We start from the raw sequence: 24,631 nt of genomic DNA on the forward strand, positions 1-24,631 counted from the left end.
CGGTACACACCCCGCTGGGGGTGTGCACGAGTGCTACAGAGAGGCTGCCCTGAATTGGTGGAAGGTCGGGCGGAAGTGACTGCGCCTCGGGCCGCCTTGGTTACCGCGTTCTCCGCCCCTCGCTACGTCATCGCTCTGAGCCGGCGATCCGCTGCCCGCGCGGGCGCTGCCCGAGAGCGCGGGTCCCGGTTGCCGCCCCCTCAGGTAAGGCTTTTTCCTGCTCACCCTTCGCCCCTTTCTTCCGAGCTCTTTCTCTCTTTTTCCCCTTTTCGTTGCTCTGAGAGCGCTGCGCGGGTTCCAGTGCCTCCTCTGCGGTTCTGAATCCCTGGTTGCCATACGAACAACTCCAGTGGGGATAGGGGGGGTCTTGTGCCATCGTCTTGGCGACAGAGGAGGTATTTCTCCTCGGGCCACGGGGAGCCCCAAGGCGCGGGTGTCTGTGATTCCTAGAGAGGACGGAATGCTGGTTGACCCCGACGAGGGGGCTTGGACGGCATCCTGGCGTACGCAGGGGGTAGGGAGAGCCAACACGCAGGAGTAGGCAGGCCTGAAGCGGGGTCGGGGGAGGGCACGGCGTGTGAACCCCGGGCGGGGACAGTGGAGAAAGATGCCTTGGGCCCTGCCCCTGAACCAGGAGCCACCATGTTGGTGATACCCCCCGGACTGAGCGAGGAGGAGGAGGCTCTGCAGAAGAAATTCAACAAACTGAAGAAAAAGGTGAGGGAGTGTGTGTGGGCATCGCCCAACCTTTCACAGGCTCTGCCCTCTGAGACCACGTGGGGTGAGTGTGAGGGGATGGAGGGTTCTTCTGGCCGCCACCGGGACCCTGGCGCCTCTCGGCGTAGCTCGGGAGGCGGGCTTTTCCCAGGTCTGTGTGCCTTCTCTCTTTTCTACTCACTCGCTATGGAGTTGTCTTCCTTTCCTATGGCTTTTAGTACCACCTAAAAGCTGGTGATCCCACGTGTGGTGTTTTTCCAGTTCCATCGGCTGTCTCACTGATAACCTCCAGATATTCAAAATTAAAACTATTATCTTCCTGCTTATACTAACCTAGTTCCTTCTCTTGCTCTTCCAAACGAGTGATCACATTCAGTTCTCCCATGTGTTTAGAATCAAAATCTCATCTCTGACTTCGCTGTTTGCATAGCCAAACATTTGCCAAGTCTTCTGAATTCTTCCTTGGAAGTAACTTCTATTTATTTTTTCCTGTATTACGTATTCCATAGATCAGGTCTTTGCTGACGCTCATCTAGACTGTTGTAATCATCTCTCAACAAGTTTTTAGTGTTTATTTTTAACAGACTTCTTCACTCCTATTAAAACAATCCATTGAAAACATAAGACTTTGTCCCTCTTTTTCTCAAAACCCTGAAGTGGTTTCACATTGTCTGTAGAACAAAACCTTAAGTTGGCATCCCTTTTTAGTAAAATAGAACTATTCACTAGTCCCAAAACCTGCATCCCCAAAGCTTCTTATCTCTGTATTTTTGCCACTGTTTCCTTTGTCTAAAATGCCTTTTTTCCTCAATCTCTATTATGCACATGCTACGTAGGGTCCAGTTTAATAACCATTTGGCATCAGAAAATCTTACTGTCAGCTGCAAGCAGTCTGCACCTCTTATAATCATTCTTGATAATTCAATCTAGCCACTTTGTTTCTCAGATTGTAAACTTGGGGAGGAACTGTGTCTCCTCCCCATACAAAGTAATGAATGCAAGTTCTTATTAAACATACAGGGCATGGATGGATGAACTCCAAAAAGCATGTAGGCGTTTATTTACTTGCAGCTTATAACCTGGGGCGCTGGTCCATCATTGAATTTCTTGTTTTCTACTTCAAAAAATGTGATACTCTGGATACCGTGGTTCGGAGAGCTTAAGTATCAGTGGCGCTGTGCTTGAACCGGGCCCATGTGTAAGAGGCAGGGCTGCCTCAGTGAACTACTCCAGGGGCACCATTTGCACTATTTTCTCTGAGAAAGGTGTCCTCTGGAGTGACGCACCCAGGGGCCTTAGGAGAGGACCTGGTCAGAGACTGGCCCTCACCAACTCCTCTCTTATTCCCAGAAAAAGGCATTGCTGGCTCTGAAGAAGCAAAGCAGCAGCAGCACAGCCAGCCAGGGCGGTGTCAAACGCTGTGAGTGACGGGAAACGGGGATAAGCTGCGAGTAGGTGCGAGTAGGGAGCACGGGGCTGACCTCTCGCAGCCTGGCTGACATCATGCCTCTTTCCCTCACCACTGCAGCACTGTCAGAGCAGCCTGTGGTGGACACAGCCACGGCAACAGAGCAGGCAAAGCAGCTGGTGAAGTCAGGAGCCATCAGTGCCATCAAGGCCGAGACCAAGAACTCGGGCTTCAAACGCTCTCGAACCCTAGAGGGGAAGTTGAAGGTAAGCACAAGCAGAAAGATAGTTCAGGGGACCCCTGACTTCAGAAGGCATCCCTCCAAGTGGAATGGAGGTGGTTTAGGGAAAAAGTGATACCTGTCAATCACGGGCAAAATGCTCTACCATTCTGAGCTTCAGGTTGCTTATCTGAAAAATGAAGAAAATGGATGACTCCTAAATTCTCCATTTTACACATTCTACGGCTCTACTGTCCGTGTGCGAGCTCTTAGATTGTGTTCTAAGGAACTGAACAGGCTCGAGAAGTGTTCAAGAAGTGTTTAGGTAAACTATATACTTGAAGGGTTTATTAGGGTCACTTGTTTAAAAATCCCACATAGTCAAATAAGAGAAGTACAAATGAATTAAAAGGAGGAAAAAAAACACGGTAGAGCAGAGGAAGCTGAGGAGAGGGTGAGGGAAAAGGAACGTCCTCTGACCCGTGGTCAGGCAGCCTCCTGCCCCACACTGAGGTAGGTCTCTCGCACCTTCCCAGGATCCTGCGAAGGGGCCAGTCCCTACTTTCCAGCCGTTCCAGAGAAGCATATCTGCTGATGATGACCTGCAAGAGGTAATGGCCCAGCTCTCTGTCCTTGAGGGCCTGGGAGTGAGGAAGATGAGCAACCTGCATGCCAGCAACCAGGAATCATCTTAACTGGAACTTGGTCTCTCTTTCAGTCGTCCAGACGTCCTCAAAGGAAATCTCTGTATGAGAGGTTAGCAGGTTGGAGCTAGGACTGGGTCCCACTAGGTGGTTGGTGTGGGGGGTGATTTCCTGGATCCTGGGGCGGTCTGGGGCTGGAGTGGCAGGAGCTGGGGCTGCAGAGGGAGGGAGTGGTCAGTCTCCTCCGGGTCTGGGAAGTCTAGCTAAAGGCCCCCTTTGATCCGCGCTGCCTGCCTCCCCCTAGCTTTGTGTCTTCCAGTGATCGGCTTCGGGAACTGGGGCCAGATGGGAATGAAGCAGAGGGCCAAGGGGCTGCTGATGGCCCCCCTCGAAGCTTTGACTGGGGCTATGAAGAACGTGGTGACACCCGCTCCTCAGTCTCCCCTCCCCGAAGCCGCAGCCGGGACCGCAGTCGTGAGCGGAACCGGGACAGAGACCGAGATCGGGAACGGGATCGAGACCGAGATCGGGAACGGGACAGAGATCAAGACCGGGAGCGGGACCGGGATCGAGACCGGGAGCGGGACCGAGACCGGGAGGGCCCTTTCCGCAGTGAGTGAGGTTGGCTGGTGTGGAAAGTGGCCGCAGATAGGATTTAGATGGCTCCTACGGACATGGACTCTTAAGTGGAGGGTGAGACAGACTACATCTTATGATCCATAGGGTCAGACTCGTTCCCTGAACGCCGGGCTCCTCGTAAGGGGAACACTCTCTATGTGTATGGAGAAGACATGACGCCCACCCTCCTCCGTGGGGCCTTCTCTCCCTTTGGAAATATCATTGACCTCTCCATGGATCCACCCAGAAAGTAAGGATGACACTGGGGCAAGATGATAAGTCCTGGGAAGATATCAGGTGTGAGACCTGGGGGAGGAAGGCAAATATCTCCAACCTCCTATAAGCCTTGGGTTTGGTTAGGTCCAGAAGCGCTCAGAAGCCCTCTGCTGACCCTCTTTTCTCTCATCCCAGCTGTGCCTTCGTCACCTATGAAAAGATGGAGTCAGCAGATCAGGCCGTTGCTGAGGTTGGGACTTCCGGTATCTCCCCATCCCTCCTGCCATCCTCATGTTTTCTCTTTAAAATACTGAGAGCCGGGAGGAAATCGTTTCCTCTTGACAGAGAAAGTCTCTCCCTATTCACACAGGAAACCTTACATTCTCAGATCCCTGTTCAGTCTACTCCTAGGATGGCAGCTCATGGAAATCCTCCTTCGGTTTGTCTGTAATACCCCCCCCCACCCTCTGCTCCCTCCCCTCTTCTGCCCCAGCTCAATGGGACCCAGGTGGAGTCTGTGCAGCTGAAAGTCAGCATTGCCCGCAAGCAGCCCATGCTGGACGCCGCCACCGGCAAGTCTGTCTGGGGCTCCCTTGGTAAGACCAGGATTCTCCCTCCCTCGTCCTGCCCCCACCGCTCACCCCTTGTCTTTATTCCCCTGCCTGTCCCTGGGTTCCCTACAGGCGTTACAGGTCTAGATGTATGTGGAGGCTGTGGGAACAGGAAGGAGAACGGTCAGGCTATCTGTCAGTGGGAAGCAGGAGGCAGAGGAGAGAAAAGGATTGAAAAGAACTTCCAGTAACTGGAACAGGGAAGGAAGTGGAAGCATGTCAGGTTTATGAACAAAATGTGCACCTCATGTGACCTTGTTCATTTGGGGAGGAAGTGCAGCTGGCTTTATAAAAGAAGCATTTGGAATAGGGATCTGGAACCCAGGTGTGACGTGAGCCATGAAGACACAGGTCAGTCACCTGGGTCCCAGGGCGGCTGCAAACCGGTGGTGTCATCAAGGGAGGCTGAATCGAGAAAAAACAGCCCAGGACTGGGCTTGGGGAGTATTCAGGGACTACTATGGGAAGCAGGGCTGCGCTCCTCGTGCCCCAGATGTCAGCCCTCCTGACATGTTGGGTAGCACAGGAGACAGCAGGAGCGGTCAGAGGGGCAGCACCGGCGGGCTGTGCCCCTAAAGCTAAAGGCCCCCAGCTTTCAAAAGCAGGGTGTGATAGGCAGTGTCGGGGTACAAGATCCTAGAGAGGGAGCTGGAGTGACGGGATTCACTACAGCCCCAGACTGGCAGGGATGGAATCCCTGGAGATGAGGTGAAGAGAGACAACGGTATCAGGAAGAGAGGGGAAGGGGAAGGAAAGCCCGAGGCTCAAGGGGGATTCTCAGTGCCACGGGCTCCCCGGCGTGAGTTCTCCTTATAGGGCAGGCAGCATCTCTCAGTGTGAATATCCATTTTACTTGAAATAGATTTTCCTGGCAAAGGAGTGGGCAGAACAAGGGGTTCAGAGCAAGAGTGGCCTTCCAGATAAAAGGCAGGCATCAGAAAAGACCAGTTTGTCAACAAAGGGCTATAGAAATCTAATTTTACATTTTTCGTGTACTGCCTTTACACGTAGCAAGTTACAAGTAGCAAATTAGCACCATTCACATGTCTGGGCAATAACATTTGGGGTTTTTCTAAGAACAAAACATTCATTGCAGTATCCGCATGTGCCAAGGTAACAGCAGACCGCTCCTTGCTGCAGTGATGGAGTGGCAGCCGCTGGCCTGAGGGGGCTAAATGGAGACAGGCCACCCTGGCCACCAGGGGGCAGCATGGAAACAGCTTCCAAGAGCCAGCGGCTGGGAGTGAGGTAGTTAGACTGCAGGCCTGGGGTCTTCTTACCAGCGCTCTCCTGCAGGCCCTGACTAACCCTCTCCTCCCTCCGTAGCTGTCCAGAACAGCCCTAAGGGTTGCCACCGGGACAAGAGGACCCAGATTGTCTACAGTGACGACGTCTACAAGGAAAACCTTGTGGATGGCTTCTAGGAAGTAGAGCTGGATTCTGTGTGCCTCATCTGCCCCAACGCTGGTCTCAGTAAAACACTGAGGTGGAAGCTCACACATCTCCCTCAGCCTCTGGTTTTTCAGCACTTGGGGTTGGGGTTGAGCCTTTAAAAACAGCTGTTAGATTCGACCTCATTTGTAACCACATGGCTAGTGCACATTCCCCGCCCTCACCCCAAAAGGATCTTAACACAGGTACTGTCGCAGCTGTTTTAATTTGATCTCATTCCCCTTTCCAGCAGCAAAGCCCTCACAGAAAATCCAGATCCTCATCTTGGAGCTTGTCCTTGAGCCAGGGCAGCACTTGGAAGAGGTTGATGTGAAAGTCCCTGGCGTGAGCAGGCACATACTGCTGCCGCCGCTGGTCTCTGCAGACATCCACTACGCCCCAGCTGATCACGCCAACCTGGGGGGGCCGGGGGTGTCATGGGGCATTGGTAGAACTCCTTCCTCCAGGAAGTACAACTACCAATTGCATCTGCACTGACCTAGAAGAGTGAGACTAGGGACCCAGCTTGGTGCTGTCCTTCAGCACCCAGGCCAGATGCGGTAGGACTAGAGCTGAGCTGAGGCAGGCTCCCCCTCCCCTCTCCAGCCACATGCATTGAGCTTTCTTGCTTTGGGGCTCAAGGTGACCACTTGGCATCTCCCTACAGATAGGCAAGGGGAAACTCACTTGAATGAAGCGACTCCTCTTGTGAATAATTAGGGGGCCACCAGAATCACCTACGTAGGGGAAGAGAAACTGTAGGGAAAACGACTTGGGCCTCAGGAACTTGCGGTACCACCAAGGAGCCTTCTCTCACCTTTGCAAGTATTGGGGTCAGCATAGGGACTCACACCTCCAGTGCAAAGGAACCTGGGGGTGACCACCTCCGAGATGTCCTTGACTTTCTCATAGCCTGGGGCCTTTTGAGCATCTCGCTCACATCCGGCTTTCTGTAGGTGAGGTGGGAAGCATGAGGGAGGAAAGGGTGACGAACAAAGCTTGCTTAGGGGTGCCTGGGTTTCGAGGGCCTCCTGAGGACCTCATGTTCCTCACCTTATCCCCATTCTTGATGTAGACCTCCTTCCGAACCAGCGTCTTCCTCCCATCCTTGAACAGCTCAGACACAAACAGAGCTTTGATATCCTTTGCAGGGAGCAGCTCTTCCACTGGGCAAATGGACCGACCAGGTCATTCCAGCACTCTCCCTCCCCCGACCATCTGTCTCTCCATTGCCATTGGCACTCAGCACAAGTCTCTCAACGCCTTTCTATGAGCTGGTGCCTCGGCTGGGCGTCACCTGCAGTCCCTCGCGCCCCACTCGTCTCAGAATCTCACCCTAGTGGTCCTCCCGAGTATCTTACTCTGCTTCTGGCAGGTGGTTGACCGAGGAAGCCTCAAAGCTTGATTTGTTCCCTCGGTGCAGGGGAGACAGATGGGCCTGTTCAGGAGAGATGGGCAAACTCTGGGTCTGCCCCCGTCTGCCAGCCCCACGTCTCCCAGCCTTTTCTCAGGGAGCCAGATGTATCACCTGAGAGTCTCACTGTATACCAGCCTCTTCTTGAGCTTGATCAGGGCCACATCGTAGTCATAAAATTCAGGAATTCCTTCTGCTTTTTTCCCATTGAGGTTGTACTTGGGGTGAAATAGGACTTCTTCTATCTCCAAGTCCTGCTTCTTCCCTCCTGAGGTGGGAGGAGAGTGGGTACCTCTCTGGGCGACCTCCTGCCTCTGGCTCTGTCATCCCTAACTAGTCCACCATGCCAAGGAGGTGGCTATGTTGAGGACTGGGAAACTATGGGCTCTTGAGAAAGGCCGGTGTTGCCCGGAGGGCGAGGTTGACCCTCAGAATTGATTCATGACATCATCCTTACCCACGCTGACCTTGATTGAGTGTTTCTGGTCATCCACCGTGAAACAGTGTGCCGCTGTCAGCACAAAGTACTCAGACACCACAGCACCCATACAGTTCTCATGGCCCTTCAAAGGGCGCTGGGAACAGAATGGCAGAGGGGCAAGCTCAGCTTCCAAACACCACAGTCTAAAACAGATGCTTTGCCCTTTCTCACCTGCATTTTACCCTGACCTCACTTTCCACGAGTCCCCACCGCCGGGAAGCCATGCTTACAGTGACTGAGATCTTGGCCTGCCACGGCTGCTTGTGGTAATCAGTGCCCTTCCTGTGCTCCCACACCATGCCGCAGAGTCCCAGAGTCCGCGTCTCATCTGCAAGGGAGGAGAGTACTGAGAGCTGGGACACTTCAAATGGCACCTTTGGGGAGGGCCATCTACATGTCTGGGAGGCTAAAGCCCATGAGGAGGAAAGGAAAGGCAGGGGCGTTTGTTTCCATATGTCGAGGGCAAGGAGTCACTGCGGTACAGTGAAAAGTATTTGAGACTAAGATCAGAGACCTGGCTGATTTCAGGCCCACCTCTTGCTGGCTTGCTGGCCCTTGACCTCTCAGCGTCAGTTTCCACAACTATCAAACAAGGGATTTAGAAAGATTTCCAACGTCATTTGGAGCTCTGATTTTAAGATCAGGAAGTGGACAGTGCCAGGAAACGAGAATAATGACTCCAAGGTAGAGAGGAGGAATGACAAGGGCCTTCCAGACTGCCAGGGCTTCAGGAAAAGAGGATGAGTGACCTTGGGGGACCTGGGGAGAGAGTTGAGTTTCCTGACCACCTTATACCTTTCTGGTATTTTCCTACCAAGCATTTGGAAGAACACATCCTCCAGGTTTTCCATGTCCTTGACTTTGAATACATGTTGCTCTTTATCTTTCTTGGAAGCCAAAGCATTGATGTTCTCTTGGTTCACCAGAGGCCCAACCCCAAACACGTAGACGTCTGGGGGAGAAAACGGAAGGGGGAAGGTCCAGGCCCCGGGCTGAGGGGGCAGGAGCTGAGAAAGCAGGGCACTGTGTCCTGGGCAATGAAACTCACCGAGATAATCTTCCCTGGGGTTTTTGCGATCCCTACCAATGTCCAGCAAGGACCGGATATCATGAATGACAGGGACTGGGTCCCCGCCCATGTTGTGCAAGCCTGTAGAAGAGAGAGGAACCATGAGAGTAGGAGGCCAGGAAGGAAAGAATGAAGAGGGTCAAGGAAGATAAACTGGCTGGAAGCAGTGACACACTTGGCTGGGTATACAGGTTGGGGAGAGGATGGAAGTAACATCATGGAGGGCTTTAAGGAAAAGGATCCCTCCTTATAAAGGGTCAGGAATGATCAACATGGCGGGGGCCCTGAGCACGGTTGCTGCTCAGAGCCCCAACCATGAGTCCAGTGTTTCCTGTGGACTTAAAGGCCACACATTGGTGTGAGAGGGTGGGGAGCCGGGCGGGAGAAAGGGCCCTTCTGACCATCAGTCATGAGAATGATGACGTGGCGGGTGCGGTTCCAGCCCTCAGGGGGGGTGTCCCCTTCCCAGTTCATCATGCTGTATACTGCCTGGAGGGCCTTCTTGGTGTTAGTACCCGTCTTCAACTTATGGTCTGTGGAAAGGGAAGACATCATCACCTCATCTAGTCCTCCAAGCCACCCTTGAACCCCAGAGGCCTACCGGCAACTGAGATCCCACCTCTTTCAACTTTTTCAATTGTCACCCCACTGACTTCCCTTTGACCACAAAGCGACCCTCAGCCCCAACAGGTTCCCACTAATCCTCGTTCCCCCAATGACTCCCGACCAGCCATGGACTACACAATGGTCCTCCCTGCACCCCCACTTGGACTCACAACACCCCTGAACCCTGTGACCTCAAAATGAACTTCCCACCATTCCCTTCTGACTTCTGACCTTCGTAGCTGATTTTATTGAGCTGCTCTGTGACCCAGACTGCGTCGCTGCTCTCTTTTTCAGACACTCGGATCAAAGTTTTGGCATCTGTGGCATATGTCACTAGACCATATTTTGGCTTCACCCCATAACTTGCCACCTGAGGGAAGCAAAGGGTCATGACACTGCAAGTAGAATACTTGGGAGAATTCAGCATCTTTGCTGAGATACAGAAGGTCAGTAAGAGACTCAAGCACTGACTAGTTACCTGAGGTTCACAGGGGCTGGAAAGGTCAAGAAATGGCTTCAAGGAAAGGGGAAGGACAGAATAGGACCTAGGGATTTTCTGGAACCCTGTGGCTCAGAGGGGCTAGGAACACTGGAAGCTAGTCCTAGCAGGGCAGTGAGGCACATTCAGAGTCCCCACATTCAGGGAGAGGGGGCTCCACCTTCTCAATGAAGTGTGTGAGACAATTCTTGGCCCCTGTGAAGTTGCGCGCCCCGATGCTGTCTGATCCGTCCAGCACCAGGTAGATGTTCATGGAGCCTGAGGGGTCCAGGACGATCTTCCTCTTCTGTTGTTCCCCTAGGTGCCACCAGAGACGTTCAAGCTCCAGCACGTGGGCTTCTCCTGCCCCTTCTCCATCTTCCCCTCGGTTCCTTGCCCCGCCTCCCACTCCGCCTTCAGACCTGGGCTGTGGCCGTCCTCAGCATCGACTCCTTCTATAGTCTCCGTCAGAGAAGACAGGAAGGCTTCCGCCACCTCTCCAGGGGTATCGTACATAAAGGAGTCTGGGAGAGGTCAGAAATCAGGTCAAATGTCTGGGAGGGTCAGGGACACAGTGACCAGAGAGAGGGGATGGTGGATTTCCAGGGTGGGAAGGGCTCAGAAGTGAGGATGTTCTACAGGGAAGTTTAGAAGTGGAAAGAGCTGGGCTGGGAGAAGGGAGCAGACAGTGTGCCCCTGTGGGAACTTGAGGTTGGGAGAGCAGTATCTGACCTGAGGGAATGGGTCAAGGGTCACCTTGGCAAGAAGGCTCTGTCCCACTCCAAGAGCCACCTTCCAGGCATGTTCGCCGATGGGAGCCACGCAGGGTGAGCCCCCGGCTGCAGTAGTAGGTGACACTGTCTTCAAGGCGGTACTGGCTGCCCACCTTCCTTGTGCCGATGGGGATGCCTGGGTTGGGGCAGTACGCCGCTGCAAAGGCATGAGACACAGAGGTGAGGGCCAAAGCTGGAGGCCCAGAGGGCCGGCGGAGCACAGCAGTTACGGTGCCGGTTCCTCAGGCTGCAGCTCGTCAGGGAGCGGCTACACTGGCAGGGAGGGGTGGCGGTGGCAATGCTTCTCACCTCCATTGTCACAGATGGCTGTTTGCCCATCCCACCGACCGTTTGCTTGGCAGGTGCGATTGGCAGAGCCCCGGAGAGTGTAACCATCATAGCAGTGGAAAGAAAGCTGGTCACTCAGATTGTAGTAGGGGGATCGGGGCCAGTAATCTCCATTCTCAAAGTCCTGTGGTCTTGGGCAACGAATTGCTTTGAGGAGAGGAACAAGCAGAAGTTACAGAGAGGGGAGGCTGCCCTGTAGGGTGTCCCTCCTGGTCTCGGGGTCCCTGTCGCTGAGAAATGGCACCTTCCCAGTCCCACACGGGCAGAGTCTACCTTCAGCCCCTGGAGGGTCCCTCAACCTGTGGGGAGTCCTGCTGCTCCTCCCTCCCCACTCCCGAGTGTTCTTTTAATTGCCAGGGCTGCCCAGTGCTGGGTAAATGCTTAGTAAAGTTAGCTGCCTTCCTCCTTCCTCCTTCCTCCTCCCTCCTTCCCTGACAGCCTGCCTGGTCTCAACACACTCTAATCTCATCCTAGGCTGGACCTTGACCACCACCTGCTCCTGCCCTCTGCTGGCCCACGCCCACCCTCACACCCCTCCAACCTCTGCATTCTGCCTTCTTGACAATCTTTTGGTCTTGGGTCTGCAGGGTGCTCCAGGACCCTGTGGATCTGCAGGTGCGAGCCTGCACAGGGTATGGGTAGAAGCCAGAGGGACAGACGTATTCCAGTGCCTGGCCCTCCTTAAGAAGCCGGAAGGAGCCACCTTTGATTTCTACTCCCTCCAGAGAGCAGGGGCTTTGGGACGTCATGCTCACACCTAAAGAAACAGGCTGATGAAACCTGGCCTGACAAGGCCAGGGAAGGGTGCTGGGGCAGCAGGAGGGGGAACGGTGACCCTGGCTTACCTCCAGTCAAGAGACCCAAGACCAAGGACACCAGGCAGAGTCGGGGGCTGAGGTTGCTCCCCATGATGATGGAAGGCAGGAGAGAGGCTGGGCTGGAGACAGGGTGGCCTTCCCCAGCTTGCACTGCGTGTCTGCTTGGCTCAGTGTCCAAGCTGAAACTCTAGACCTAGGCCTGGTCACAGTCCTTTCCCCTGCCCCTCACAACTGCCAGCGATTTATGCACTCTGTGTGCTGGCACCTGTGCTTCAGCCTGCCCGCCCTACCCACATCACTTTCCGGAATATCCAAGAGGGAGGGCCCCACTGAGCTGCCAGTCGAGGAACTAGAAACTGCACAAGCCCCACCCTTTGCCATGCAAGGTCCAGGACTCTCCCTTTCAAAACCTCCTGTCTGCCACAGTTCCTCCCCAGCAAACCCAGACTGACCCCTTAGGGACCAGAAATAAGGCCCCAGCTCCCCCCACCCCCATTGACTGTTATGGAGCAGAGTCCAGCCACTGTTTGTCCAGCAGGGTCTCTGACCTGCCTCCTGCAGTTCCTGGAATCATTCCTGCTTCCCCACCCCCCAGCCAGAGGCACAGACAGATGTGGAAATCACTGATTTTTATTAATTTCATAAGTGGGGAATTCCACGTGAAAGTGAAAGGAGAGTGAGTCACATTAAGCTGAGGGTGGGCACGGGGTGAGGATGGGTCTGGGGACAGACATTCAGAGGTAGGACATGGGACAGAGGGCAAGCCCCGCAGGACAGCAGAAGGGTCAGTGGGCATGATTAAAGGGGCAAAAAGTCCAGGACACCCTCCAGGTGCTGCCTCAACCAGGGCTGCAGGCGGAAGAGACTGATGTGAAAGTCGCGCGGTGGTGGGACCTTGCCCCTGGGGGCTCTCTTGCGGGAGTTTTTATTGGTGCTGCTACAGGGGTTGTAGAGACCCCAGCTCACCAGGCCCACCTGGAAGAAGGTGAGAATGGGATGGGACAGGAGGCTGCCACAGCCGCAGCTCCAAGCCCCAACCTCCCTGTGTCCTCCAAAGGCCTCCCTCATCCCCCACAAAGCCAAGATCCTACCACCCCAGTCCTGTGAGCTTCTCCCTTCTCTCCTCACCTGAAAAAACCTGAATCTCCGCTCAAGGAAAACTGCTCCTCCAGATTCTCCTGCAGAAAGAAGGGACAAGAGACTGTCACCCAACTCTCCTCTGCTCCCCTGTCATGGAGGCAGTGCAGTGTCCTGGCATGCGTGCCGGCCACAGGTGGCCTTCCCCTCAGGAATCCAGGCTCCAGAGTTGGAGCTGGGTGGGAGGCACTCACCTTTGCAGGGATTGTCATCTTCCCCGGTCCCACTGCATAGGAACTGGTCTGTTACCACTTCTCTGACATCTGTTAAATTGGGGAACATTTTTTTGTCTTGGGAGACGACCTCGATACAGCTTGCCCACTGCAGTAAGGGTAGAACAGGAGAGAAGAATGGAATGAGCAGGCCCAGGGGACACCTGGCAGTCCAGCTAGGCCTTGGAGCGGGAGTGACTCGGGGTCAGACAGAGAAAGCAGCCAGAGCTGGAGGAGGCAAACAGACATTCTAGTAGATGCCCCAGGGGAATCCCATCCCCCACAGGCTCCCAGGCCTGAGACCCTCACCTCCATCCCTGTCTTGAGGTTAATGTTCAGTGTGTCCTCATTCAAGGCCACAAAATGAGCAGGAACACTCAGTTTGTTCAGAAGTTCGTTCTCTGCAGTCAGGGAGAAGGGGAGGTTGGTGCTGGTCCCTTTACCTTGACTTGGGGATGGCGGCACAGTTCATGTAGTCACCCCCAAGCGCAGGTCCCAGCTCCTCACACACCTGAAGCCCCAGCGCTCACCGTGCTCTCGGCAGGTGCTGCCTGGGGGTCTCCGCAGGGCCAGATTGGCCCCCACCGTACAGGGAAGGCAGATGGGCCTGGGGAGAAGGGCGAGGGTCACAAAGGCCGGTCCTTGGTTCTCCCCTTCTCCAGGGCTCCCCAGAGCATTCCACCCCAGAGGACGCCCTCCCACCCACAGGCCGGCACCTGGCATGGGTGGACATCTTCACTTTCTGGGCCAGCTTTAGCAGGGCAATGTCATCAGCGTAGAACTCCAGGATTCCCTGAGGCTTTTTGGCAAAGATGTTGAACTCCGAGGAGATCACCACCTTCTCAATTTGGAAGTCTTTGCCCCACTGGGAGTTGGGATCCCCTAGGAACAATACGGCAAATTAGGCTGGACCAGGGCCCCTAAAAGGCCCAGAGACTAGGGACAAGGGGTGGGAGCTCTGGTCGCGGGGTCAGGAACCTGGTAGGGGCCCTGCCTCACCCACGTTGACCCTCCACAGGGAACGGTCCTCGTTGGCATGGCGGAAGCAGTGAGCGGCAGTCAGGACCCACTGGTCTGAGATGAGGGAGCCGCGGCAGGTCTCATGGCTCTTGGGCTGCAGGAGAACAGATGATCTTCAGGGCCTGCTGTGTCTCTGGCCCATGGCCACTTTCACCTCTGGGATCCAAGCCCCATCCCTCCTTCCTGTTACCTTGATAGTGACATGCCAGGGTGTTCTCTCCTGGGCAGAGGCATTAGCTGACATGTTTCCCACCCCACATATGGTGTCTATGAGCTGGGAGACATCTGCAGGTGTGAGGAGCAGACGGGGAAGGAGGCAGGTGAGGGGCGCTGGGAACAGGTTCCCAAGCTGTGCCCCTGGCTGGCTCCTGACTGCCTCCCCAGTCTGGAGAGGGCGGATGAAGCTCACTCACCCAGTATGTGCTCAAAGACCTGGTACAGAGCCTTTGTGTCCTGCAGGATGAAGGCATGCCTCTCGCCGTCCTTCTTGGAGCCCAGTTCGTTCAGTTCTCTCCAGTCCACATCCAGCTTGCCCACCCCGATGGCATAGATGTCTGATGGGGAGGAGGAAATCACCAGAGCCGTGGGAGTGGCTGGGGGCTACCCCATGAGACAGGAGGCCGTGATTTGGAACTCACTGGACCTTACAAAGCCCTAATGAGCTGGAGCCCCCACCCACACACGTGTCTGGCTTCATTTTCTACCACTCCTTACCTTTCCCTCTTCCAGCCACATAACCTTCTTGAAGTTCCTCGAATTTGCAGGTGCTCTCACCTCAGGCCTTTGGCACAAGCCACGCCTCTGCCTGGCTCCCTCATCCCCCAGACGTCCCACATGGCTCACTTTCTTACCTTTTTAAGTCTTAACTCAAATGTCATTGTCTCAGCCAGTCCTTCCCTGGCCTTGTTGTCTAAAACAGCGATGCCCCAGACACTTTCATTACTGCCTGCTTCATTTTATACCTTAGCACATGTCACTAGCTACCGTGACATGCGGGTTCCTTATTTATCTTATTTAATGCTGGCAGTGGGTAGAATTGTTTTCCCCAGAGGACATGTTCAAGTCCTAAACCTTAGAACCTGTGAATGTGACCTTGTTTGGAAATAGGGTCTTTGCGGACGTGATCAAGTTAAGATGAGGTCACACTGGATTAGGGTGGACCCTGATCTGAGGCCAGTGTCCTTCTAAGAGGGGACTTGGGACACAGTCACACAGAGAGAATGCTATGGGACAACCCAGAGATGCACTGAGGGAAAAAAGGGATAAAAGACAGAGTCAGAGCCTGGTGACCCTGCTACAAGCCAGGGACAGCCTGGGGTCGTCAGAAGCTAGAAGAGTAAGAAAAGATTCTTGCCTAGTCTCCACAGGGAGCACGGCCCTGCTGACTCCTTGGTTTTGGACTTTTAGCTTTCTGAATGTGAGAGAATGAATTCCTGTTGTTTTGAGCCACCCAAGTTTGCATAATTGGTTGTACCAGCCCTGGCAAACTAGTACATTGGTCCCTCCAGAATGGCATCCCCATGCAATCAGGCATTTTTGTCTGTTTCATGTATAGCTTTGTCCTCTGAATGCTGCTTAGCCCAGAAGAGGCTCTCAGAAGAACTTTTAAGTGACTGAATGCATAAAAAGAACTCTGAACGTAACATGGAGGAAAAACTTCAGATTTGGTCTTCCTCTATAACATGCAGGCACTGGCAGAGGAGCCTGGAGCCACCTCTTCCCATTGGAAAATCTAGGCTCACACAACCAACCAGGCACAGCCTCTGAGTGAGCGTGTGTGCCAGCCAGAACTGCCCTGCAGTGGCCCACAGAGTCTGCGCATCTCCCACCCTTTGCATGAGAGTCGCGGCCTTTTTGCTCCCAGAGGGCCCTGTGTTGTGTGTAAGGAGCGAGATGCTCAGAAGTCTTCCCTCAGGAAGCAACCTAGCACTGGCCAGGACGGAGCAGTCGCAGTAGGTACTAGACAATTATCCTGCTCCCGTGTTTTCTTTAACTATTTCCCTTCAGTTACTACTTCTTTTTTAGAAAGTGTTTTTGAGCATTTAACCCTGGGCCAGTGAAGCTAAGGAGTTAGGGAGTAAAATTTGGGTTTTGCTTATCTCAGGCCAGAGTTTTAAAGAAGAATCTGCTTTCCACTGAGGGGCGGTTTGGGGTAGGACAGAAAAGAGAGAACCCAAGAGGAAAGTGAAACTTGGGGGTTCAAAACCGGCTGCCCTTCCTTATCTAGAGCGCTCTCTCTGAAATTCTTTTCTGGTCAAACGTCAGTGCAATTTTTATTTACTCTGAACCCCAGGAATTGTTCTTTTGGAGTCGGCAACTGCCAAAGCCTTAGTTATCTGTACTGCTAAGAGGGGAAATGCCAGGGACAGTCCCCACAAGGAATCTAGGTCCTTTCTTCCTGGAGAGGTTCGTGGAACATAAAATGGTGGATAATGATGACGGTGACCATGGCGGCTGCTAACAAGCTCTGTGCCAGGCAACGTCTGAGCATTTGCCCCCCACCCCCATCAACCTAAGAGGTAAGGCCTCTTACAAGTGAAGAAACTGCCCATGGCCACAGCCAGTCAAGGATGAACCCACAGTTCAAACCTTGGGTGGTTTGACTCCAGACTGTTCAATGTGACACTTGGCTGCCTTCATACAGAATGACACAGTGGGTGGCGGGGGCAGGGGATGGAATGTCTCACTAGAAAGAGAGCCAAGATGCTGGGCCCCCTGGCTGTGGGCCTGGCACCCCCTGCAGGGGCAGCAGAGAAGGGGGCAGGGCCAGTGCTCACCCAGATAGTCGGTCCTCTTCTGGTTGATGTTCAAAATCTCCTTGATATTGTCAACAGCTGGCTTCGGAGAGCCCCCCATATTGGACTTTCCTAGAACAGGGAGGGAAAACAATTGTTTGTCTGGGTGGACGTACCAGGATTCCCCACAGCCCGAGAGGGATGGGGAGGCATTCACCCTGGGAACCTCAACACTTACATTTCCTACCCAAGTTTTAAGATAGCTTATTTACTGAAATTCTCTGTATTCCAGGCACCCTTCAGTTCTTTTATTTCATGTTATTCTCATGAAACCCCAAGAAGTGTAGGAATCCTCATTTTACAGAGAAGAAAACTGAGTTCTGAAGGGCAATGTAACGTGGCCTAAACGAAGACACAGCCCAGACCGGCTGTGGCCCTGCCTTCTGTCTGCTCTTTGACTCCAGGATCCAGAGCCGCGCCCCCACCTCGCTCACTCTAGGTGACCTCCCAGCTAATGACAATAACTCACATTTAATTTATAATCACAAAGCACTTCTACACAAATTTCTTAAATTTCCATAAAAACTGTGTAAGGGACGGAGAGCAGCTCTTATTATCATTGTTGTCATCATTAACATTGTCACCTTCAACACTGTTTCTATTTTTTTAACACTATTTTTTACCACTTTATAAATAGAAACCAAGGCCCAAAGTGCCAGAGGGAGAACCAGAATGCAGGTTTTCGGACCCCATCTTGGTGTTCCTTCCACTGTGCCAGCCTCACTCACGGAGACGGTGACACCCACCATCTGTCAGAAGGATGATGGCGTGTCGGATTTCCTGCCAGGCCACTGTGTCCATACCGAGGCGTTGCATTTGGTTATTCATCATGAGATAGACACTATTTAGAGCCTCATACATGTTGGTTCCAGTTCCATTTTCATGGTCTGAAATATGCAAAGAGGAAGGACTCTGTTAGAAACTTCCCACCTACCACCTGGGAGAAGGGAATCACTCTATTTCCCCTACCACTGGAAAAGAACTTATCAACTGGTTTGATAAACTCAGACCTTGGACATCCAGATAGCGATTTGGTATCATTGCCTGTTCAGGCGTTAAGAGCCATTCCCCTTAGAAGTGTTCATTGCATAGCCCCAATCCAAGGCCACTCGAAAGCCCCCAGATTTAAAAGTGGGGTTTACAAAAAACTTGGTTTGTGTTAGCATCTGCTGCCTATCCCCCCCACCCCCCCGCCCCAGGTAGTGACATTGGGAGGCTAAGGCACCGAGCCACAAAAACCAGACCGTCCAGTCCTGGCGTCAGGAAGGAGCCGGAGACCTGCACGATGTCTCCGTGGCCATGCAGCACATGAGACTAAGCCACGAGTTGGTGGGAGCTGGGACGCCCCCACCATGAACCTGACTTAGAAACTGGAGGAACCAGAGTCCCAGAGCCCTGAGACTTGAATGCCACCGAGAGGCCTCTTTCTCTGTAACTTGCCCAGAATCTGTGTGCAGGAAAGCTCCTCCCTCCCTTTCCCATCACCTTCACTTGATGACTCCGATACCTTTATAGTTGATGTTGTCCAGATGGCTGATCACTTCGGTCACATCCCGGGAGTTTTTGTTCCAGACAGGCAAGATGATTTTGGGCTTTGAGGCAAAGGTGATGATGGCGACACTGACGTTGATCTCAAAGCTGAAGATCTGTGAAGGGTAAATGAGAGACAGTGTAACGGAACCCTGAAGCTGAAGGGGAGAGAGTGTGAGAAAACCCTGAAGCTGAAGAGAGTGAGCAAAGGGCCCTGGCAGAGGCAGAGAACTGGGACTGACAAAAGCAAGGTCCGTGGGTAGGCACTCGCTAAGAAACTGCTGCTTGGAAGAATTCCGGAAGCTGACTCTTGTTAACCATTTACTCTCTTCGATAGGCTCACTCCTCATTTAATGTTCACAGCAACTCTGTGAGGTCCTTATTTTACAGATGAGGAAACCGAGGTTTCTCTACCCACTGGTAGGTACCCAGTGGTAGGATCACCACTGGTAGGAGGTGGAGGTAGGGTTTGAACCTGTCAGCATAACTGTGTGGCATTTCTCCAACTGTCGCATTTTTCAGCCTCACGGGTTAGTAAGTTACTTTAAGTCCTAAGAGAGACTCAAAGGAACATAAAAGCTGCCTCCTTCAACATGTAGCTGGGAGGGAAAACATATATCCACACAAACGACCTTGAAAAGCATGCTATTAAGGAAAATGTGGGCAAGGAACGTAAACCAGCGGCTTCCAAGTTCTTCTGTCTGCATCCATCGGTAAGGACACTTTAAGCACATACCCCAATATAGGTCATAGACTTATAAAGTGTACTCATATTTATAAAGTGCATCACTACAAACATGCACAAAATATGAAATGTTTTACATTATTAAATATTAAGTTATTAATTAAATTTAAATTTAAATTATTCAACAGGGATACCAGTATTTTTCTGTCACACCCCAGTGGATTATTCCTGTGTACCCCTCTGTGGAGACCACTGTTCTAGATGATGAATTTGTAGAAACTAGGACCTCAGTCTTCTTCACCTTTGGTGCCCCCAGCACCTAGCACCCAGCACCCAGCACAGTGCCTGACACATAATAGGGGCCTCAGCAGTCCTTGTGGAATGAAAAATAGGTTCCTATAAATTGAATCCATGATTCTTTCATGGCATGCATATAATCTGGGAGACTTCTTGCAGGAGGTGGCTGTGAGTGGGATTCTGAGGAGGGAAGGAGACAGAGAGAAACAGTGGGTGCAGGAGGCCTCCTCTGAGCCCAGGCTCAGCCCCTGTGTCCTGACCCTGTCCACCATGAGGATGGCGCTGTCCTGGAAGGTGCGGAAGTCTTCTTCGGCCACACTCTGAGAGGCGTCCAGGAGCAGGTAGAGGTTCAGGTGACCAGAGCGCTGGATTTGGATTTTTCGGCCCACAGTTTCTGGGAGAAATATGGAAGGGGAGGATTCAGATTTCCACCACCTAGCTGCTCTCTTGCCAAGGCTATCAGGCCCCCTGCCTCCTCTCCAGTAAGCTCAGCCCTGCTGAGCCCACCAGAAGCCAAGCCCCCAGAAAGCATGCCCAGCACCCTGCTGCCCCCACCTCAAGCACTCACCCTTCTTCTTCTGGGTGGGATTGGTGGCTCCAAGAATGTGGGACAAGGAGGCGCCCAGGGCAGGAGCCACATCCTCGGGAAAGTCATACGAGTAGGGTTCTGCAGGAAGAGCCACTGGGGTCAGCCAGGGCCAGGGGGGCAAGGAGGGTGTGCCCAGGAGTCTGGGGAGATTCAGGGTGGCTACTTACGGCGGCAGATAGGCTCCGTCCCACTCCAGACCCCATTGCCCTGGCACTCCCTCACCGCAGATCCCGTCAGCACCAGATTTGAGGAGCAGCGGTAGCTGACCTTGTCCCCAAGGCCAAACCGGGACCCTGTCCGTACTGAGCCCACCGAAATACCTGGGTTGGGGCAGTGGCTGCCTGCACGTGAACAAAGGAAAGGAAGATGGAGGTGAGCAGGGACTCACCTCCTCGACCTCTTGCCCTGCTTACCTGCCCTCTTCCTCCAGCTCTTCCTCCTTCCAGCCCTTCAGAGCCTCTGCAGGCCCCTTAGCTTCCCCCTTGGAAGACCCCACAACTGTGCTTCTCCTTAAGGTGGATAGAAAACCTTAAGGAGGGCAAAATGTTCAGAGCTCAGGGACCTCGGTTGCCAGTTAAGCCCCCAGTCCCCGCCCAGGGACTCAACCCGCATCCATCCCACAAACCAGGGAAGATGCTGACTGAGGAGCTCATCTCCACAGAGGACATTGGCACTGCCTAAACCACAATGAGCCATCACGACACACCCACCAAAAAAAAAAGAAAAGGGCAGCCGTTTTGCTCAGTGGTTAGAGCACAGTGCTCATAACACCAAGGTCGCGGGTTCGATTCCCACATGGGCCAGAGAGCTGCTCCCTCCACAACTAGATTGAAAACAATGACTTGACTTGGAGCTGATGGGTCCTGGAAAAACACACTGTGACCCAAAATTCCCCAATAAAAATTTTAAGAAGAAAGAAAAAGACGGGTAATTCCAAGTGTCAGAGAGGATGAGTCCATCAGAACTGTGTTACATTGCTGGAGTGTCAGTTGGTGAAACCACTTGCCAGCCCCACTCAAACTACACATAGGCCGACCGTGCCCCCGGGAATTCCACTCCTACATAACACGATCAAGAGAAACAAGTGCACAGGTGCACCAAAGTCACGTACAAGAATGTGGATAGAGCTGTACTTCCAATGGCCCCAAACTGGAAATAACCCAAATGCCCATCACCAGGAGAATGCGTAAGTCAAATGTAATATATTGATAAATGGAGCTAACAGAAGTAAAAATAACAAGCTGCTGATACACAGGACAACATGGATAGATCTCACAGGCAGAATGCTGAATAATAGAAGTCAGATGAAAAAGAGCACATTCTGTGTGGTTCAGTGTGTGAGGTGTAGGAACAGGCTAAACTGATGTAGGGAGACAGAAATCAGAAGAGTGGCTACCTCTTGGGAGTGGACAGGAACTTCTGCAACGTTGGACATGTCCAAGAGAGAGATCTTGGGGGTGGGGGATGATCATATGGGTGGGTACACGTGTAAAACTTCATCAAGCTGCATACTTCAGATCTGCACACTTTACTGTAGGTAGATTATGCCTCCCTTTTCAAATAAATTATACTATGTTTGCATAAATGGCTATTTGGCAGATCAAGGGCATGAGTAGGGAGCCGACAGCCAGGGCACATGGTGAGGGTACAGTCCTGCCATCTCATGGACTCTGTGTCTACTGTATTACGTGCTCAGAACTGTGGTCCAGGAAGCTCCCCAAATGCACAGGTCAATGTATGTGGCTGCAGGGACTCCTGGGATCCTACTTCTGTCCCGCAGAACCCCTCACCCCTCACAGGGACAGTAATAACCATGACAAAAGTGTACATAGCGCTTATCAGATTCCAAGAGCTGTTCTGGATGTTTACTAATATCTGCCCACTTAAGCCACTTGATGACCCCATGCAGTTGGCACCCTTACTATCCCCACTTTACAGATGCAAAAACTGAGGCATAGGGAGGTTAAATAACCTGCCCAAAGTCTGTCCACGTCAGATCTGAGCTTGAGCCCAAACTGGCTCCAAAGGCAAGGCACTTCAGCAAAACACTCGATTTGCTCTCAGCATGTTCTGCGTACCTGCAATCCCATGGGGCCTGAATACCAACCTTGCTTTGAGGTATTTGGAAAGCAAGCTAGACAGTGTGTGGAGCCTTTATGTTGGATCTGAAGCTCAGAACCGACTGCCTCGGACCAGGCTCCCTGCTGGTGGGTGATGTGTGACCTATAGATCTCAATTTACCAAAATCCAGGAATTATTTTGGCACTAGGAACACCAGGCCCCTGTCCCCACAGAGGCTCCCTGGACACATCTGGTTCCAAGGTTCCTGGAAGTTCCCAGCCCCCATACAGACATCAGTCAGGGCACTCACCGCCGTTGTCGCACACGGCCGTCTGCCCGTCCCACATGCCATTGGGGCGACACTGCCGCACAGGCGAGCCCCGCAGGGTGAAGCCATCCTCACACTGGAAGCTCAGGTTGCCGCCCACAGGGTGGGAGCCCAGCCGTGGGGTATACATGCCATTCTCAAAGGAAACAGGTGCTGGACAACGAACAGCTGGAGAGAAGGGGAAGGGGATACAGGGGCGGACAGATAACAGCTGAGCTGGGCGTCCAGCGGCTGACGTTCAGCTTGGATGCATGGAGATAGCCAGCTGGCTGTCTAAATATTAGGGCGATGCAGATGAGATTGCTGCTTTTGGCAACTGGTTGAACACTGGCAATTTCACACAGTTCAACCTAATAGATTGGTAAATAGCCATTTATTTCAGCCCCTGAGGGCATGGTCCCTCCAGCCTTTCCCCTGGGGTCCTCAGATGTCCCATGAGTGGATAACTAAAGGGGAAATGCCAGGCACAGCGGGGCACTCCAGGACCATCCAGTATCCTTTCTGAATGGCCAGTACTGTGCAGTCAATTGTTAAGTGTTTTAAAAATCATCCCTGGCGTTAGCACGCCGCAATCCCCATCGAAGCCTGCCTCCAGTGCCTAGCTACGGATGTGGACATTTCCCCACTATTTTGCAAAGCCCCATGGAAAAGCAGCTCTGCCATCTCTCCCACACCATCCAGCCAGGTTAAGCCCCACCCAGAGCAACTCCTGAATGGAGGTTCCCAGGTGGCCACTGGCAGGGTGCCCCAAGCACAGCCCTGGGGAGCCTCACGTTTGCAGACCGCCTTTGTCAGCCGGGTGGATCTCGGGGTCTGCCACTGTCCATGGCTCAAGCACAGCCGAGATGCCGGGGATGGGTAATGGCCCAGGGGACAGGAGTAGATGAGGACACTCCCAGGGGCCCAGCCGTGGCTGAGGGTAAAATTGCCACCAGAGATTTGCACGTTCTGAGGGCAGGACGGAATGGCTGCAGCCAAGCCTGTGGGCATGGGCACACGACAAAGAAACGAAAAAAAGAAGGAAGGCATAGATGAGAAAAGGAAACCAAAAGAGGCTGCCTGTTTCATGCATGGAAACTCGACCTGGTAGTACTGGCCTCACCCACAGGACCCCCACATCCCCCTACCCTTGCTCCTACCTGGGAATAGGGGCAGCAGGCAAAGGACAGCCATTAGTGGGTCCATGGTGTGCACTTTAGGGGCAGGGAGAGGCAGAGAGCACAGAGAGAGGAAAGGTCATCTGACTTCCTGAAAACCAGAGCTGGCTCAGCAGCTGCTTCATTAGCTGCCAGAGAAGGAAAACTAGGGAGTGGCCAGGGGGATGGTCTCTTGCTGGGAAAAATAGTCAGGGATTAGGGACTGAACGAGGGGGTGAAACATGTGCCCTGTCCCCCTAATCCCAATATGTCCGTCAAGTCAGTTGATCTCCACAACAGTCTTTGTGTACTGCTCCCAACCTCTACCCCCTCACACACGTGGGCACACATGCATGCATACATGCTCTTGCATGACTAGTCTAAAGCACACAAGCCCACAAACCATCCAAGATATTGCAAAACCATTTATTTAAATAAAGTTTCGGTTTCCTCTTGGGTTTTGCCAAGTGGAATTCACTTCTGGAGAGCCTGGAATACTATTGTCTTCTTGAACATGAACCTCCAAGAGATTGAGGCTAATTTTCTTAGAACTTCTTGATACATAGGAGTAGCCACAATCTTTTTCTTTCCTGCTACCCTTCTCCAGAGAGAATCCAGAGATAAAAATGAAATCAACCCTTAGTTTTGGAGACTGGGAAAATGTTTAGAACATTTTTACAGAAATTCCAGTAGATAAAATTTCCAACTTATAAAACAAATAAATTTGGAATTGGTTACTTAAAGGAATAAAAGTATTTTGCAGTTTGAATGTGCCTTTAAATTTGTATGAAATGCAGGAATCAAAGAAACTCTGAGCCAGTGTGTTAGCTTCCCCATCCCACAGAAGTCTCTTTAGTACTTTGTCAAACAATGTGACGTATAAATAAATAAGATCAATCAAAAATGAAGATGAGGGGCGGCCGGATGGCTCAGTTGGTTAGAGCGTGAGCTCTCAACAACAAGGCTGCCGGTTCAATTCTCGCATCGGA

General features: G+C 52.7%; 3 protein-coding genes across 8 annotated transcripts; 1 reads left to right on the plus strand and 2 right to left on the minus strand.

Annotated features, from left to right (window-relative positions):
- Positions 1–14: 14 nt before the first annotated feature.
- On the plus strand, positions 15–5,933 carry NELFE (negative elongation factor complex member E). 4 transcript variants are annotated; one of them, XR_013993065.1, is made up of 12 exons: positions 121–204; positions 635–717; positions 2,068–2,137; positions 2,246–2,391; positions 2,882–2,956; positions 3,064–3,101; positions 3,294–3,601; positions 3,713–3,857; positions 4,019–4,073; positions 4,317–4,419; positions 5,531–5,682; positions 5,761–5,933. XR_013993065.1 is itself a non-coding variant. In XM_081044305.1 (11 exons), exons 2-11 carry the CDS (start codon positions 643–645, stop codon positions 5,856–5,858), a joined length of 1,113 nt encoding a protein of 370 aa, XP_080900431.1. In that variant the 5' UTR covers positions 15–204; positions 635–642; the 3' UTR covers positions 5,859–5,933. The 4 variants fall into 4 exon arrangements, 2 of the variants coding, with proteins under 2 accessions (XP_080900431.1, XP_080900432.1); XR_013993066.1 differs by having other exon boundaries at positions 136–204; positions 5,548–5,682; XM_081044305.1 differs by lacking the exon at positions 5,531–5,682 and having other exon boundaries at positions 15–204.
- A 61-nt stretch (positions 5,934–5,994) lies between these two features.
- CFB (complement factor B) lies at positions 5,995–12,156 on the minus strand. Of its 2 annotated transcripts, XM_081044303.1 has the most exons (18): positions 11,880–12,156; positions 11,576–11,791; positions 10,996–11,181; positions 10,670–10,843; positions 10,336–10,437; positions 10,095–10,231; positions 9,667–9,805; positions 9,231–9,362; positions 8,809–8,910; positions 8,575–8,712; positions 7,991–8,088; positions 7,737–7,854; positions 7,394–7,547; positions 7,227–7,303; positions 6,919–7,031; positions 6,683–6,815; positions 6,553–6,602; positions 5,995–6,282 (listed from the first exon to the last, which is right to left on the minus strand). In XM_081044303.1, the coding sequence occupies exons 1-18, from the start codon at positions 11,941–11,943 to the stop codon at positions 6,127–6,129; spliced, it is 2,289 nt and encodes a 762-aa protein (XP_080900429.1). In that variant the 5' UTR covers positions 11,944–12,156; the 3' UTR covers positions 5,995–6,126. The 2 variants fall into 2 exon arrangements, with proteins under 2 accessions (XP_080900429.1, XP_080900430.1); XM_081044304.1 differs by lacking the exon at positions 11,576–11,791 and having other exon boundaries at positions 11,880–12,081.
- A 309-nt stretch (positions 12,157–12,465) lies between these two features.
- Positions 12,466–23,757, minus strand: C2 (complement C2). 2 transcript variants are annotated; one of them, XM_081038970.1, is made up of 18 exons: positions 23,646–23,757; positions 23,280–23,486; positions 22,489–22,674; positions 20,285–20,458; positions 20,097–20,195; positions 19,789–19,922; positions 18,524–18,662; positions 17,763–17,903; positions 16,999–17,088; positions 14,635–14,775; positions 14,412–14,506; positions 14,201–14,315; positions 13,918–14,083; positions 13,732–13,808; positions 13,511–13,602; positions 13,184–13,310; positions 12,981–13,030; positions 12,466–12,827 (listed from the first exon to the last, which is right to left on the minus strand). In XM_081038970.1, the coding sequence occupies exons 1-18, from the start codon at positions 23,689–23,691 to the stop codon at positions 12,651–12,653; spliced, it is 2,256 nt and encodes a 751-aa protein (XP_080895096.1). In that variant the 5' UTR covers positions 23,692–23,757; the 3' UTR covers positions 12,466–12,650. The 2 variants fall into 2 exon arrangements, with proteins under 2 accessions (XP_080895096.1, XP_080895095.1); XM_081038969.1 differs by having other exon boundaries at positions 12,468–12,827; positions 14,180–14,315.
- Positions 23,758–24,631: the final 874 nt, after the last annotated feature.

This window comes from Rhinolophus hipposideros (genome assembly GCF_964194185.1).
Source record: "Rhinolophus hipposideros genome assembly, chromosome: 3".
NCBI lineage: Eukaryota > Metazoa > Chordata > Mammalia > Chiroptera > Rhinolophidae > Rhinolophus > Rhinolophus hipposideros.